Source organism: Talpa occidentalis, unplaced genomic scaffold, assembly GCF_014898055.3.
Source record: "Talpa occidentalis isolate TD23 unplaced genomic scaffold, MPIMG_talOcc4v2.1 talOcc4.6, whole genome shotgun sequence".
NCBI classification, from domain to species: Eukaryota; Metazoa; Chordata; class Mammalia; order Eulipotyphla; family Talpidae; genus Talpa; species Talpa occidentalis.
The window spans coordinates 44,194,130-44,206,751 of record NW_023604972.1 but is presented as its reverse complement, the minus strand read 5'-3'; the positions used below and the strand labels follow the sequence as shown (position 1 = coordinate 44,206,751).

General features: G+C 38.0%; 1 protein-coding gene across 2 annotated transcripts in view; it reads right to left on the bottom strand.

Annotated features, from left to right (window-relative positions):
• Positions 1 to 2,941: 2,941 nt before the first annotated feature.
• The window catches only part of USO1 (USO1 vesicle transport factor), a 71,069-nt gene continuing 61,388 nt past the window's right edge, over positions 2,942 to 12,622 (bottom strand). For both annotated transcript variants that reach the window (XM_037530725.2, XM_054688487.1), the window contains 5 exons: positions 10,484 to 10,573; positions 7,785 to 7,883; positions 5,656 to 5,760; positions 4,521 to 4,736; positions 2,942 to 3,989 (listed from right to left, as the gene is read on the bottom strand). In XM_037530725.2, the coding sequence (XP_037386622.1) occupies positions 3,900 to 3,989; positions 4,521 to 4,736; positions 5,656 to 5,760; positions 7,785 to 7,883; positions 10,484 to 10,573 (600 nt within the window). In that variant the 3' untranslated portion in view covers positions 2,942 to 3,899. The remainder of the gene's footprint in view (positions 3,990 to 4,520; positions 4,737 to 5,655; positions 5,761 to 7,784; positions 7,884 to 10,483; positions 10,574 to 12,622) is intronic.

The following is a 12,622-nucleotide window of genomic DNA, read 5'->3' as shown; positions in this document are numbered from 1 at the left end:
ATGTAACGCTTTCTCAAAATAAAACTAGTCACAACTGCTTAGAGTGTTTATGGGAAAAACCTATGTCTAGACAAACTGAGTTAATTTGCAGGAAGGGATATCATATTTTAAGACAGGTATGTGCCACACCTTACTCGCTTAATTTTCATTTTGAAAGATTATAGAAAAATCCTGAAGTTTCTGAGATGTAGACTGCAAGAATAACTTCTCTTTGGAGGTACTGCCAGGGAAGTTAATTCACTAATCCACAAGGAAGGGGAAACTTGATAAAATAAGTCGCATTTAAGAAAATCTTTCAAATAATATATAATTATAAGCTAATATTTTCTTCAGATACTTATCTATTTAGTTAGCAGGACAAATTTCTCAAAAAGCAAGTTTAATTGAGTTCAACAGGATAGAGCTAGTTTGCATCAATAAAAGGTGTTTCACTAAAGCAGTTTTGAAAAGTATTTTCATTTTCCAGTACAGTAGGAAAATAGTCTAAAATCATAGCTTTCTTAGTTTTTCTCTTAATTCCACCAGTCAGAGTTGCTCTGGGGTAAATTAATCTTCTTGTTCATTTAATACTATCACTCCTTCCTCATCTTTTAGATTGAATGCTCAGAGTTCTTAGTTGTCTTCTCTATAGTCACTCCCTAGAAGAATTTATCCTGCCGGATGGATTTAAATACTATCTATACACTATTTTCCAGTCTAATGAGCTCCAAATTTCTATCTCTACCTGCCTAGTGAACCTATCTACTTGTATGTCTACCTGAGTCTCAGATTTAACAAGCCTACATCAGCTCTAGATCAGCACACCAAACCTACTCCTGACTTCTCTTGCTCCCCTATTCCTGACACATGGCAACTTAAGAACAAGTGTTCTCAGTTCTGTGCTGTGAGGCTGTCCACAGCCTCTGCAGCACAGGTTCAATGCCTGGTTGGCCAGGGAGATACCCACATGGCACGGCAGACCTCTCCTGCCTTGCCTGCTGCTCCCCTCCACAGGGTCTTCGGTTGTCTGCCTGTTCTGCTCCCCACTCCATCTCTGGTAATTCTCTCACCGTCCCCTGCCTCTGGTCTGTACCCCAGCTCTTGTATAAATCTTTTTCTTTAAAAAAAGTGTTCTCAGCTCTGCCTGTAAAGTATCTCCCAAATCCTACTCTAGACACCATCATCCCTATAATGTATTCTGACCACCATCTGTTTTTTTTTTTTAATTTATTTATTTATACAAGAACCGGGGTACAGGCCAGATGCGCGGGAGGGTGAGAGGATTCACCAGAGACAGAGAGGGGAACAGAACAGGCAGACAAAATACACTAAGGAGAGCAGCGGGCGAGACAGGAGAGGTCTGCCGCACCATGTGGGACCCTCGCCGGCTAGCTGGGATCGAACCGGTGCTACAGAGGCTGCGAACAGCTTCACAATGCTGTGCTCAACCGCCTGCACTACCAGGGGAGGCCCTCCATCTGTTTTTAGATGACACCAATAGCCTCTTATCTAGCCTCCTCCCCATAGACAATTGTTGACAAAGCAGGTAATCTATGAAACAGAAATCAAATGTAATCACTACTCTGGTTTCCTAGTAAACTCAGAATAAAATGCAAGTATCTTTCCAGAAGCTATACAGCACTTATTACTTTATGCACTTTACTGTCATTTACTCCTTCTGGAACACAATATAGGGGATGTCTGTTTCATTCACTGCTATAATCCCCAATGCATATGGCAGTACTCAGCACATTATACACCCACTACATATATACTATATACCTATATTAGGAAGCACCAGAAACAATCCAGGCAAAAAACTACAGGCATGATAGGAAGATGTTCATTTGGCTCCAGCCTGGACTGTGCCACTTACCTCGTGTATTCTCAACTCCACGCCAGCCTGAGGGACTGAGTCTCTGCAAACTATACTAATTTTGTAGCTGTTCCTCTCAAGTCTTTTGGCATTCCCTATCTATGGAAATCTTATTCTGACTCATTGATTTTTCTTTATTTTTTAACCATTAGCCTGAAATTCAGTCATTAATCAGTTGCTCAATATGTGGGGTGAACTCTAGGGAAACTTCACATAATCTGAGTTGGTTGAGTAAGTCATACAGGCCTCCTTGGATAGCCAGGCCACACCTCAGGGCCTTGGCAAGAGCAAGGTTTGGGTAGGAAGGGAGCAGGCAAGGGCACGGTGTGGCATGCACCGGGGCTCAGTAACAGCTGTTTCAAGGTAAGTGAAAATCCTCCCTTCCGGTGCCCCTAAGTAGATTGCTCAAACTGTGATTGACCCCAGAAGGCAGATAATACACATTATCTCTCAGCCCTGTTGTCTTGCCTTTAAGTAAGCCTATTTCTTTAAATGGAAATCATTGCTAAGAATGCCAAAGCTCAATTTAGAACAACTAAACCTTCCTACAACCTCTTCCGCTGCTGCAGCTGCTCCAATTACCCCTCCAACCTAACAGGACCTTAACATTTGTTTTGAAAGATAAGATTGTGTCTATTTAGCTAGAGTAATGTACTCATAAGAATTCCCATTACCATTTTCACTTGTCTTATCTTTTATTTTTTTTTTTTTTTTTTTTTTTTTTTTTTAACTTTTTTTTTTTTTAATAGAGGCATGCTTATTTATTTATTTGTTTGTTTGTTTTGTTTATACATGCACTGGGTACAGTCAGAAGCGCGGGAGGGTGAGAGAATTCACCAGAGCCAGAGCGGGGAGCAGAGCAGGCAGAAGGACCGAAGGACACTGCTGAGGGGAGCAGCGGGCGGCAGGAGAGGACTGCGCGCCATGTGGGACCCTCCTCCGGTGGCTGGGGAGCAGCCGGGGATCGAACAGGCGCCGCAGAGGCTGCGGGCAGGTTCGCAACCCAGCGCTCAACCGCTGCGCCACCGGGGAGGCCCTGTCTTATCTTTTATTAAGAATAAAACACTTTCCTCAAAATCTAAAAAAGGGAATCATGACCAGGAATTAAGTGAACAGAATATCTATTTTTTATTATGAAAACATTAAATTTTGACACATTGCTTCATTTGTTTTTTAAAAATCTATTATCTGACTTAAACCTATTCAGCAAAAATGCCAATAAATTATATAAATCTTAGTTTGGGTCTTTTTAAAACTAGGAACACAGTATGTCTTATGATAATTAAACAATACTAAATCTGAGTTGTGTGAGCTGTTAACTTATAGCATGTTTTAGACGTTTAGCTTAAAATAAAACCAAAACCAATCATATGCTAATATGCGTTGCCAAAGTTTCTCAGAAACACCCTCCCGTCACTGTGTCAAGTATCCTGTTTCTTCACTGAGGTACAGAACACAGCCTTATCAGGTGCGTCAAGGCATTCATTCCATACTGTCCTGCCTGCTCAGCTTCAGTGTCACAATGGATAGAGGGCTGATTATCTTTACAACCCATGCCACGTTTCCTTGAAGTAAAACCTTTTCTTTCAAAGGAAATCATTAACTAGGAACTCTGATACTCAATTTAGAAACAATGATTCCAACAACACAAAAATCAAATATTTAAGTAAGTACTTAGAGTCACAGATTCTGAGAAGTGAAAATAATAGACAAATACAGAACTTATGTAAACAACCAATGAACTAAGGCAAATAGCATTGCCACCACATGCTTTAAAATGGTATGTTGGTGTCTCACGCTCTTTGCAAATTTTATTTGGGGGCAGTTCAGAAGAATTTAAATAAAAGAAATGTGTTCTGCATAAAGTTATAGTGTTTTCAACATGGGTGGCATCATTAAAAAAATACATCAATAGTCTTATTAGAGAATGTTTTCCACTTGGTTTCTAAATCTTTATTTTCTGTGGAGGCAAACCAAAACACTGTCTTAAGACTCCATCTTCCAAGTTATAGTATAATCTCTTTCATTCCTAGAGGTTTTAAAGTTAGATATGATCTGGGATCTTGTCATCATCGTCATCCTCATCATCGTCATCATCCTGGTCTCCAGATTCAAGTTCATCCTCTTCTTCTACCTAAGGCAAAGGAAAACATTCAACGTTATGAAGATTTGTTCACTTCACATTTAGCACATAATGATATATATTCTGTTGATAAATTCTTTGATTCCAGTTACTATTGAAAGTTACAAGACATCTGATTTAAGGCTCAAGACTCCCTGTCATTTTCAATATGACATGAGATACATAGATTAATTAACTGATGGATGGTTATATGCAAACCTGAACCAGACATGGCAAAAGAGAATGGCACACTTGGATGGTGAGAGTGCTGTTACCACAATACCACAGCTTTAATCAAATCAATTCATTTTCTATACTCAAAGCCCAAAACACAACTGCTAACAAGAGGTGGAAATGGCGCCTAATCTATTTCTTAGGTCAAATCACTGAACAATGTGAAACTAGTACAGGTGATACCACATTCATTTACCCACAGATCTGTGCTTGTAATGTAGATATAGGCACAACATTTCCATGCTACAGTACAATTTTATAAAGTATGTGAAAAAGAAACATGTCACTTTTGGAAACATTCAATCTTACTGGATGACCAAGTTCCTTGAGTTTATTCTTCAATGAAATTATTTTCTGATCCTGATCAGCCAACAGCACCAAGAGATCATCCTGTTCTTTTTTAGAGTCTGTAACATCCACCTCTAGCTTGTTTTTCTCATTTTGTAAAATGGCAATGGTACTCTTAGATGAATCCAGCTGCTCTTTAATAGCAGTTCTTTCCTCAGAGAGAGCTTTAATTTCATTCTAGGAAAAGAAAGGTGAAAATCACTCATCTGAAATTAGCATTCTCTCCTAGGGTTTTTACAAATAGGTTATGTGTATGATACAGGCTGTACTTGTCCAATCTGAGGCATTTGGGAGTGTGGTTGGGGGGAATAGGAAGTTTAACACACACCACACACCCAGTTAACAAGAGAATTTATGTTTGGAGCTAACATCAAAGACAGTTAATATGAAAAACAGTTTTAGCTAGCTATGTCTCAAAAAAATCCTAAGACAATTCCATTTCAGATAAGAGGAAAAAGTAAAGATAGAAAACATATTATGTCATTATAATAATGCCGACAATCTTGCTGGTCAGTGTCAGAATCAGAACTCAAAACTTAAGTTAAAAAATATTTTAATCCCAATTTCATAGATATAATTAAATGGGAAGAAATAACAGCTTCAAATAAAATACATACTTAACAATTTGACACAATTCAAAAAGTTAAATTACACATTTATCTTCTTTTAACTTTTCTCATCATTTATTTTTTACTGTTATTCCATTTCATTCTTCACGTTATTTATTCTGATGTCTGTCAGGATTTCTGCTGTCTGATTCTCTCAGCCTTGAGGAAAGCTTACATGTGGCTTATATATTTGCCAAATCTGTACTTCTTGTTTCTATTGTCATTAGAGATTAAAAATACACTTTTACATTTTGCAGTATATTCACATTTTACATTTCTGACACCATTTTGTGAAACGGCATTTAAAAATCTTAATTTGTAACATCTTTAGTCATCAAAACAGAATGGAAATGGTTGACATAGAATTACACTCCGTAAGCTTTCTTTATGAATCTAAGAATTTGAGAGATTCAATGAAATAAAATCAAATTTCCTAGAGTTAATTTCCTAGAATATGCAATAATTAAAGAGTTTCGCTAAAAAACAACCTTTAATTCTTGAGTCTCTTGTAATAATGCTGACAGTCTTCCTTCTACATCAGTTTTTGCAGCTGTTTCAGTTTCACTCTCTCCTTGTACAGGAACTGATTTTGCCTGAAGGAAGAAGTTGGCAAAAAATGTTTCCTTAAAGTTATAAGCAATCAATATGAAATCCCAAAGGTGATGTGCTTTAATTTTTTTGTTGTTTTGAAATTTTATTTCCAAAATCAGAAAATATAACTCTTTATGTATTAACATGCAAGAAAGTACCCTCCCAGGAAAGATGAGCTGCCCCTACAGTAAGAAGGAGACTGAGTCAGGAGTGGGGAGGCATTAGGTCTCAGTAGAGTGCGAGGAAGGCTGTTAAACTGCCCTGCGATCAGACCAGGAGGGTAATCAATGAAACAGTTCTAACTTTGCTATAATATGCCATGTAAACAGCACAGAATATTTTTCAAAGTACTTTTCCTCATAAAATTACTGTAAGTTAAGTACACATTATTATCTGAGAGGAAAGGTGGAAGGGAAATTGAGGTGAATACCATTAATTAGTGAAATATTTATATTTTCTTAAATACTGTAGGAGGTATACTAAATCACAGCTTTCTGTGTTTTCCCTGAGAAGTGGGGTGTTGATGTTACAAACCAAAACATATAGAAGTATCTTCAGAAATGGCAGAGGTTAGAGTTTTGTTAAGCAACACCTAAATTGCCTCAAAGAGATTTTTGGTGGAAATATGGATGTTAAAGGTGATTTTGCTAGGGCCTTATAAAAAAAGGAGGAGCATATTTGCAGAGAAAGTTTTTGAGAATACATATATCATTATGAACAGAATATTGGTAGAAATATATATTTTAAAAGTGGTTTGTGTGACTATGGAGAGCTGTGTGGAGATTTCTGGACCTACTAAACATAGAGCTTCCATAGGATCCAGCAATCCCACTCCTAGGTATTTACCCAAAGGACACAGAAACATCAATTCCAAAGAACACCTGCACCCCTATGTTTACAGCAGCACTGTTTACAATAGCTAAGCTTTGGAAACAACGCAAATGCCCAAAAATAGATGACTGGATCAAGAAGATGTGGTACATATACACCATGGAATATTACTCAGCATTCAAAAAAGATAAAGACATGCAATTTGCAGCAACATGAATGGCGCTGGAAGGGATCATGCTCAGCGAAATAAGCCAGAAAGAAAAAGAAAAATACCGGATGGTCTCACTCATAGCAGGAATCTAGAAAACTTAATTAAGGGACCAGGAAAATGAATAACTATAAGAAAGTGAAAATCAAAATCAACAAAAAACTATGAACCAGAGACACTTTTTGGGGGGTGGGGGGCGGAGGGGGAGGGATTGGGGTCAAAATGGGGGGATTGCAATTGTATGGGGAATATAAAAATAAAATTTATTATTAAAAAAAAAAGTGGTTTGTGTGAGTTCTGAGATGGAAATAAGCAACATATTAGTAGAAACTGGAGGAAAGGATTTTTCTTATAAACTTGCAAAGAACTTGGCTGAATTGTGTTCTAGTGTTTTGTGGAAAGGAAAACTCGTAAGTAATAACTTGACAAGTAGCTAAGGAGATCTCTAAGCAAAGTGTTAAAGAGCATCAGAAACTGAAGATTTAGAAATTTCTCAGTCTATCCCTATCATAATAATGGCAAAATAATAATAATAATGTTCTGGTTTGGCTGGACCACCAATTGAAAGGTTACTCATGTCACTTATGGGGTAATCAACCATCTCAAAGGAAGCAAGACTGGAGATCTGGTGATTAGGAAAGGATACACTTCTTGTCTGATAGCTTGGACCTCTGTGAAATGCATGGAATGCCAACAAGGTTCTTGACAATTTTATATCAGCAAAAAATCTGTCAGCTAGGATCGGAGGGGGCTGAGATGGGATGAAATACAAAATACCAGCAAAACGAACCATGAAACAAATGAATAAGCTGATTTGGTGAGACTGACTGTAAATGGCTACCATTGATGCCAAGAAACCTGTGTGACTAGAACTAGTTAAATAGAAGGTACTTTGTGGAAAGTCTTCTTCTTTTACATAGTCACTCAAAAATAAGATATTAACTTTGTGTGCACAACCCTTCGGAGGAGAAAAAATAATAAACTTACAAATGCCTCTGTTTTTTGTAACAACTCGTGCTTTTCAATCTGTAGCTTGGTGATCTCCGCAGATTGTGAGTTTAATTGAGACTTTAATATTGTCAGCTCCTAAAAGACAAAAATAGCTGAGTTGTAACAATGAATAGCATTAACTGCATCAAAGAAATGTCTATTTACAGGAAGAAATAAAAATAAACTTTTTTTTTTAACCTTACCCTTTAAAATCACAACTCCCAAGTTTAAAAATCTAACTCTAAGGAACTATTCTTAAACTTCAAAGTGAACAAGATGATGAATTAAATACATTAATTTACTGCTGCTTTCTCCTGAGATCTGCTGTAAAAATAAAATGAAGGGAGAGAAGGAGGAAGACAATCACAAGGACAAACAATAAAAGAAAAGAACAATAAAACTGGGCAATTCCAGAAAGTAAATGACAGTGGCAACCAACTCAACATACCTGAGAAAGTGGAAACCTAACTGACTTACAATGGCATCACTCCCAAAAGGCTGGGGAACTGTGCCACCAGGTATTTCTGAAAGTGTTGGAGAAGAGTGGAATGAAAATAACAGGGCTGGCTGACAGTATAATTACAGAATATACATGTCCATGTCATCATCCTGGTGGAAGACTATAGGCTCATTATTTGGAAAAAGCAATATAGCAATATAGCATCAAACATAGATGAAAACAGTAGTACTGTTTGGGGGCCTCCCTGGTGGTGCAAGGGGTTGAATCTTTGCACTATAAAGCTACTGGCAGCCACTGCAGCACAAGTTCGATCCCTGGCCAGGGAGTGGAACCACATGTCGCAGCAGACTTCTCAGACTTCTGTCTTGCCCGCTGCTCCCCTCAGCAGTGTATTTCAGTCAACCTGCCTGTTGTGCTTCCCATTCTGTCTTTGGTGATTCCTTTCATCCCCCCACCACACACTTTTGTTGTACACCCCAGTTCTTGCATGCATAAATAAATCTTAAAAAAAAAAAACAAAAAAAAAAACTGTAGTACTGTAGTGAAAACGGGGAAATTAACTTAAAGTTTACACGTTATTAAAGCTGAAACTTCCAACTACCTTGCTATCTCTTTCCAAAAAATATACAGGAAAAGAAAAACAATTATAACGGTGGTTTCAACCAGGGGTGATCCCTCCCATAGCATTTGGCAATCCTGGAGACACTCGTAAGTGGAGACATTGGGTAAGTAGTGGGATGCTGTCCTGCAGGAAGCTCTTTTCTTTTCCTGTTAAAACTTTTCATCATGTACACGAGGCTTTTTTGATTGTTTTGTCTTTCCAGTTATCAGAATGATATACATAGGGATTGAGATTATGGACCATTTCATTTTCTTCTTCATACAGTATTTAATGATATTTGTAAAAACAAAACTCACATTTAAAATATTTTTAAACAATCAAAAATTTGTAAAAGAAAATAAACTGCAAAAGTAAAAGAAAAAGCAATTTTCTTTTATAAAAAGATCAAAAGTTTTACTGGGAGACCCAAGATATAAAAATTTTACTTGAGATTTACAAACTAAGATTACGTTAACAACTTAATTCCCTTTAATTTTAATTCTAATGTAGGCTCACTTAATAAAACCCAAAAGACATATTAATCTTCCTCACAAGAACAGAACACGTGGAAAATGTATTAGAGATTTGTAAATCCTTAACAATTGAGATTAAAAAAAAAAAAAAAAAAGCTTGGTTGTATGTACTTAACCCAGAATCTATTCTGGGGCACAGAGACAATGAAGCAAGACACAGTTTCTCTGAATATAGTCTTTCCTCTCAGGTCAGCCATGTCAGTGAGCTGGGGCTAATTGGCTAGTAAGGGAGAAGGAGATCAGTCCTAGGTTCATTAGAAATGTACTGTCTTTTTTAAAGAAATATATATTCTTTTTATAAGAAAGGAATAACAGAGGAGATGGATGGAAGAAAAAAAAAGAAAAGAAAAAAGACTATTTAGGAATATACTAATATACGATCTGGTACTCTTCTAGAGGCATCTACTTGAGTGAGAAATATAGCAGTTTATCCCTTTCCCAATTCTAAAAAGCAACATTATTCCTGGAAAGAATGGTTTAAATATCTAACACATTCAGCCAAGCAATTTCACAGTCAATAGTATATAAAAATTAGGAATAAAATCTATATCTTCATAGGTTAGCTTATGATTATTTAAATTTTCCTAAATTGGTCATTCACTGATAATCTACAAATAATCTGGGTGAGATTTGTTAAAAAGAACACCACTGAACACAATAAAAAGCACAGTGTCACTTCTATGTAATAAAAAAACTCAAGATTTTCAAATGGGGCCTCCCTGGTGGCGCAAGGGGTTAAGCACCACACTATGAAGCAATCCGGAGTTCGATCTCCGGCTGGCCCGGGAGAATCCCACATGGCGAGGCAGACCTCTCCTGTCTCTCCTGCTGCTCCCCTCAGCAGTGTATTTCAGTCAATCTGCCTGTTCTGTGCCCCACTCTGTGTCTGGTGGATCCTCTCACCCCCACCCCGCATCTCTGGCCTGTACCCCAGCTCTTGTATGCATAAATAAATCTTAAAAAAAAAAAAAAATTCAAATGGCTGCCTTCACTATCAAATTTTACCCCAGACAAAGTAGTTCTAGGTTAATAGAACCAGGGCTATTACTCTTTTATAATCAAAATAAGACAAAAATAGAACTTGTTCAAGCTGGCAAATTACCTGTTCCAATTTTGCAACTTGTTCAGGATATCTAGTTGAAGCTATTACTGAAGATGGTTCACTCATGTCAGGTGACGTTTGGGAAGATTTCTACAGATAGTATAGAAACAAGCCATGAAATTCAGGCAAAAGAAATGGGAAAAGCCCAAAGTAGAACTTCTTTTATGAAAAAATTTCACATTGACATTTTAATTTTTATACCCAAGACACAATTTCAGCACAGAACATACTGTCTACAACTTTCCATAGTGAACGCATTTATACTTACACGAAGTAATTCACTGGATCTAAGCACTTACCTGAAGTCATGTGGAAAAAGCATCAAGGCAGGTATTTATTGAGTAATTTCCATGTATTTTACAGAATATCTCATTTAATTCTTACAACAATGAAAGAGAAAACTAAGTTTCTTTAACTCAATTAGCTAGGAAGAACCACTAAAGCTTTATTTATTTATTTTTAATTTTATTTTTATATTCCCCATACAATTACAACCCCCTTATTTTGACCCCAATGTCTCCTTCCCCTCCCCCACCCCCCAAAGAGTGTCTGTGGTTCATAGTTGTTTGTTCATTTTGATATTTTCTTTCTATAGTTATTCTTTTTCCTAGTCCCTTATTTAAGCTTTCTAGATTCCTGCTATGAGTGAGACCATCTGGTATTTTTTTCTTTCTGGTTTATTTCGCTGAGCATGATCCCTTCCAGCTCCATTCATGTTGCTGCAAATTGCATGTCTTTATCTTTTTTGAATGCTGAGTAATATTCCATGGTGTATATGTACCACATCTTCTTGATCCAGTCATCTATTTTTGGGCATTTGGGCTGTTTCCAAAGCTTAGCTATTGTAAATAGTGCTGCTGTAAACATAGGGGTGCAGGTGCTCTTTAGAATTGATGTTTCTGTGTCCTTTGGGTAAATACCTAGGAGTGGGATTGCTGGATCATAAGGAAGATCTATGTTTAGTAGGTCAAGAAATCCCCACACAGCTCTCCATAGTGGTTGGACTAGTTTGCACTCCCACCAACAGTGCAGGAGAGTTCCTTTTTCTCCACAACCTCGCCAACATTTGTTGTTGCTAGTTTTTTTAATATGTGCCATTCTCACTGGTGTGAGATGGTATCTCATTGTAGTTTTGATTTGCATTTCCCTGATTACAAGTGATGTTGAACATTTTTTCAAATGCCTGTTGGCCATTTGCATTTCCTCTTCGGAGAAGTTTCTTTTTAGCTCTTGTGCCCATTTTTTGACTGGATTATTTTCTTTGTTTTTGTTGAGTCTCATCAGCCCTTTGCAGATTTTTGTGATCAGTCCTTTATCATTAGTGTTGGGTGCAAAAATGTTCTCCCAGTTGGTGGGGTTTCTCTTTGTTTTTGTTATTGTCTCTTTTGCTGGGCAGAATCTCTTTAATTTGATGTAGTCCCAGCTGTTGATCTTTTTTTAAAAAAAAGATTTATTTATTTATTTATACAAGCACTGAGTACAGTCAGAAGTGCGGGAGGGTGAGAGAATTCACCAGAGCCAGAGCGGGGAGCAGAATAGGCAGACTGGCGAAGATGTACACTGCTGAGGGGAGCAGCGGGTGCAGCAGGAGAGGTCTGTCGCGCCATGTGGGACCCTCGCCGGTGGCCAGGGATCGAACCTGCGCTGCAGAGGCTTCGGGCAGCTTCACAGCCCAGCGCTCAACCGCTGGGCCACCAGGGGGACCCCCCCTTTTTAAAAATATTTATTTATTTATACAATCACTGGGTACAGTCAGAAGCACAGGAAGGTGAGAGCATTCACCAGAGCCAGAGCAGTGAGCAGAACAGGCAGAAGGACTGAAGTACACTGCTGAGGGGAGCAGTGGGAGGCAGGAGAGGTCTGCGCGCCATGAGGGACCCTCGCCTGGCAGGCGGCCGGGGATCAAACTGGCACTGGAGAGGCTGCTGGCAGCTTCACAACCCAGTGCTCAACCTCTGCACCACTGGGGAGGCCCCCAGCTATTTATCTTTGCCTTCACTATCCCTGCTTTGGGTGATGTGTCTGTAAAGATGTCTTTGATGTGCATATCATGTAGTGTTTCGCCTATATTTCCTTCTATGTATTTTATGGTCTCAGGTCTTATGTCTAGTTCTTTAATCCATTTTGATTTGGTTTTTG